The 4,623-nt window shown below is 52.7% G+C and overlaps 1 protein-coding gene across 1 annotated transcript in view; it reads right to left on the bottom strand.

The window, feature by feature from the left end:
* Nucleotides 1–564: 564 nt before the first annotated feature.
* MYD88 (MYD88 innate immune signal transduction adaptor) overlaps nt 565–4,623 on the bottom strand; it is a 4,378-nt gene continuing 319 nt past the window's right edge. The window contains exons 2-4 of the mRNA XM_024756699.1: nt 3,769–3,935; nt 2,918–3,009; nt 565–2,652 (exon numbers count right to left, since the gene is read on the bottom strand). Of these exons, the coding sequence (XP_024612467.1) occupies nt 2,632–2,652; nt 2,918–3,009; nt 3,769–3,935 (280 nt within the window). The 3' untranslated portion in view covers nt 565–2,631. The remainder of the gene's footprint in view (nt 2,653–2,917; nt 3,010–3,768; nt 3,936–4,623) is intronic.

The raw sequence follows: 4,623 nt of genomic DNA, 5'->3' as shown, positions 1-4,623 counted from the left end.
GAGAAAAGCTGTGGTCGCTGAAAATATCTGGGCACTCTAAAAGGTCACCAGAGTTATCTCTGGGATTAGGATTATGGGCATTTTTTTCTTCATATTTTCTAGTTTTTCTCAAGTGAACAGTGAAAAAGTCGTGCATTCTATTTAAAAATAGATCGATCCTTTCAGGATTAACACAGATATGCCCAAGGATGGCCATTACTGGTAACAACAGCGTTCTCCGGAGATCTGTGATCTGGAGTGGGGACTCTCCAGACTCTCCTTGGAGCCTAGGAGAGCAGCCCCTCCCGCTGGCCGGCCCAGGATCCAGGAGTGTGGCACAATCCCCAGAAGACCAAGCTTGGCAGAGGCAAGCAGAGTCCCCAGTGTCGGTAGCTGAGCTGCTGTTTACAGTTCTGCCTGCAGCCCTGGTGAGGCTTGGACCCTGGGAGGAGGAGGACCAGCCTTAAGGAAGTTCCTGGCAAACCCACTGGAACCTACCCCAGGGCCCAGTTTCATGTACCCAGGAGAGCGTTATCCCAAGTTACTGCTTCCAAACTCCTTCCAGACACAAATGAAACCTGCTACTCCCAAAGCAGAGAACTCTTTATTATAAACCTAGGATACAGAAGAGGAAATTACAGACTGAGGCATTTCTTAGCTCTCCTTGAAATTCTCACAATGAATACAAACAGGTGTGAAAGATACTTTTTTTTTTAAGTTATTTTTTTTTTGGTCTTTATTGAGTTTGTTACAATATTGCTTCTGTTTCATGTTTTGATTTTTTGGCCCTGAGGCACGTGGGATCTTAGCTCCCCGACCAGGGATTGAACCCACACCCCCCGCACTGGAAGGCGAAGTCTCAACCACTGACTGCCAGGGAAGTCCCTGAAAGATACTTCCTTGAAAGAGTTTTAAAATACTTCCCAGTATCAAAGTGGGGATAGGTACCTAGTAGCTAAGTGCTTCATCAAGATCATGCAGAGAGGGGCCTCCAGTTCCTCTTGAGACCCTGAGGGAAAGTACTTGGTTTGCCCCAGCCCTTGCTGGAAGTGGAGCAGAGAAGGCATACATTTGCTATTAGATTTAGGGTCCTGGGTCCTATCCTGGCACAGAGACCTGAGACCATGACATTTTCTCCTTGAAGGAGAGCTTAAGGGAAACCAACGTACAAATCCCCCAAGGAGGGAAAAACAGCTGTCACAGCTAACTTGCTCTGTGAGCTCTTTCCTCGCTCTGTGCTTCACTGAAGGCGTAAATGCTGGCATAATGAGTCCTTTCCAGAGTCTGGTTCCAATGAAGAGGGAAACAAAAAGAATACAAGATTGTCCCATCTTAGTCCAGGGTTAGGCCCCCTCTGTGGTGGGACTGTCCCACCCAGCCGTTCCTGGCAGCTGTATCCAGGGAAGTGTGTGCATGAAGATGCCTGTATGTGTGTGCATGAGGGTGCCTGTGCATGTATATATGTGTCTCTGTGTGTGAGCTTGTATGTGTCCATGTGCCTACAAGCTTTGGGGCAAGAGGCTCTTGTGTGGTCACTGTTTGTAAACTAGTCCCAGCAAACAACTTTGTAAGGCAATTAAGTACAGAAGATTGGTGGGAAAGTTCTCTGTGGGTGGCCCAGGGAGGAAGGCTTCCTGCTTACACCACCATGGTGACCTAGCTCCACAACCCAAACTTGATGGAGATGCCAGAAGACGGGATCCCATCTCATGCAGGGCAGAGCTGAGAGCAGGACCACAGGCACTCAATAGGTGGAAGTGAAAAGCAGCCCCAGACGCTCAGGCCAGTCTCTTGGGGACTTATCACAGGGAAGGTGTGCAGAGGCTGGGAGGAGTCTAAGAGGCAGATGAGAGGTGGACCCTTGGGGAATCAGGCTCAATGTAGGACCTCCCTATGCTAGGCCAGGCTGCTTCCCCATTTGTCCCCGGGGCAGGAGGAAGTGGGATGTGAGGTGGGGCAACAGGGCCCCAAAGCATCCGTAAGGCACCATTGTGGAAGCAGCTGCCCCAGCAGTGCCATGGTCCCAGCAGTGGCCAGCACGTTGCCCAGGCAGCTAGCTCTCTCTCAGCCAAGATTTGTCTCCTGTCCCCAGGAGACTCAGAACAGTGCTTCACCGTTTCCCACAATCATTCGAACACAGCTACTGCCTGTTCTCCTCACCCTACTTAGTTCTCAGGTGGAGAAACTGAGGCCTAAGATGTGTGGATGGGTCAGAGTTGGCTCTTCTGGTCTACCTCTTAGTCCCAGCTGGCTCTGGTTTTTACTGTCCTGGCTGATAACAGCAAGTGCGCGTGCCACAGCAAGTGCGCGTGCCACTTGCAGCCACATGTTCTATGCAGGACATGAGATGTGATGTCCAGATATGTACAATGGCTGCAGCTGTGTCTGTGGAGTTGGCATGTCCAGGAATCAAGAGGCCAGTGGAGCACAGATTCCCCGTACAACTGCAGGTGGAGGCAGGGGTAGAAGTACATGTACAGGCAGATAGATGCACACACACCCAGGGACTCAGGGCAGTTCAGGGCAGGGACAGGGCCTTGGCGAGGCGAGTCCAGAACCAGGACTTGGTGCAGGGGTTGGTGTAGTCGCAGATAGTGATGAACCGCAGGATGCTGGGGAACTCTTTCTTCATTGACTTGTACTTGATGGGGATCAGTCGCTTCTGATGGGCACCTGCAAGCCAAAGGGTACAGAGCTGGCACCAGGCTCTCACAGTGGGGTGGGACCAATCCTCAATCCAGGGGTTAACAATATCCCTCTCCCAACTAAGCACCCCTGGTACATATTCACCCACACAAAGGGCACTCATGTGCGTGCAGACTTATGTGTAGAGACCTGCCCAAGTTCCTTGATGCTCTACCCGTGGCCCTTGGTGAGGGAAGGCTGGCATCTTGAGGCCCCGCCCACTTCTCTGTGGCAAAGGCAGGGCTGAGCTTACCTGGAGAGAGGCTGAGTGCAAACTTAGTCTGGAAGTCACATTCCTTGCTTTGCAAGTAATCATCAGAGACAACCACCACCATCCGACGGCACCTAAGGGAGAGTGGGCAGGCTATAGGCACCGTGGTGACCTAGTTCAGCATACCCCCAGGGGACAGCCTTGGGAGGAGCCCACTGTGCCCAGGCTAGACAGGGTCCAACTGGGAGGATCCCAGCATTGGGATCCCTGGCAGGGCTTTGTACAACCACCCACTTGCCCCCTGGCCACCTAGCCAACCTCTTTTCAATGAGTTCACTGGCAATGGACCAGACACAGGTGCCAGGCAGGACGTCGCGGTCAGACACACACAACTTCAGCCGATGGTTTGTCTGTTCCAGCTCCCGGATCATCTCCTGTACAAACTGGATATCGCTGGGGCAGTAGCAGATGAAGGCGTCAAAACACTCAGGCATTTGCCCTGGGTGCAGAGCACAAAGGTGATGGTCAGAGCCCTACAGGAAGGCTGGGGAGGAGCCCACCCAGGTGCCCCCAGCCTAAGCGACCGTGATCTTGGACCCTACACAATCCTGCTGACACTACTCAGAGAAAGTGCCTTTCCCAGGAGCGGAAAGATGAGCACCTTCTTACCACCCCAGGCCAAACCCTAGGTTGACCATGAGATAGACACATCATTTCACGAAAATCTCATACCAAAACCAGAGGTAGGATTTTATTATTCCCATTTCTTAGGAAACTGAAGCTCAGAGAGATTAAGTGACTTGCCCAAGGTGCCACAGTCCATCTGCTTTCAACATCCATGCTTTTAACACCACAATGTCCTATGGCCCAGGGGGGCAGTACTGGGCCCTTACCCAGGGGGTCATCGCAAATGGTGATGCCCGCCGGATCTCTCGTCCGAGGAATGCTGCTGTCTACAGAGTCCACCTGTAAAGGCTTCTCAGACGCCTCCTGCTGCTGCTTCAGAATATACTTTTGGCAATCCTCCTCTGTGGGGAAGAGACAAGGTGTGGCCAGCTCCCCGCAGGTACCCCACGCCTCTACCCACGGTCAGGATCCAGCCCCTGTCCCACCTCCCTGGCTGTGTTGTCCTCCAGGGCTTCTCTAGCCCAGAGGTGCCATCCACAGTTCAACAGCTCTGAAAAGATGAGCTTCCACCTGGCTCTGGTCATCCTAAAGGGACGTCAGTGGTGTTCTGGCCATGAGGGAAGCCATCAAGGTCAGGCTTGTGTCTCTATCCCATTGCCCTCCACTCCCCCACCCCCCACCCCCCGCTCCGGGCTCCCGAGAATAGAATCCAAGGTATGCTTCTTTTAGGATCCACGGCTGATGTGAGCAGGGCATGTAAGAAGAGCTCAGGAGACCTGGTGATTATGTGCAGCGAGGGCAGCAGCCCCAACCAAGTGGGCCACTGTCCCCATGCCTGTGCAGTTAATGGGTCAGCAAGTGGCAGGAAGGGGTGCATTTTCCAGGGACCTGAAGTTTCCAAAGACTGTCAGCTTTCAGTCCCTTACCTGCCTGTTGCTCTACATACTTGAAGCAGTTCCAAGCCCCCCACAGAGGACCCCTATTCTGACTCCTGTCCTATGTGAAAGCCTTTGTCTAAGCTGTTTCCTTGTGCCTTTTCCGGCTTTCGCCTTCTTTTTCTAGTCCCTATCATCCCACGTATGGAAAGAGGGAACTGGTCTTGCACGGTTCCCCCCCTGCAG

Source organism: Neophocaena asiaeorientalis, unplaced genomic scaffold, assembly GCF_003031525.2.
Source record: "Neophocaena asiaeorientalis asiaeorientalis breed wild unplaced genomic scaffold, Neophocaena_asiaeorientalis_V1.1 scaffold265, whole genome shotgun sequence".
In the NCBI taxonomy this organism is placed as follows: Eukaryota; Metazoa; Chordata; class Mammalia; order Artiodactyla; family Phocoenidae; genus Neophocaena; species Neophocaena asiaeorientalis.
The sequence above is the reverse complement of the archived record's forward strand: the minus strand, read 5'-3'. Positions and strand labels throughout refer to the sequence as shown.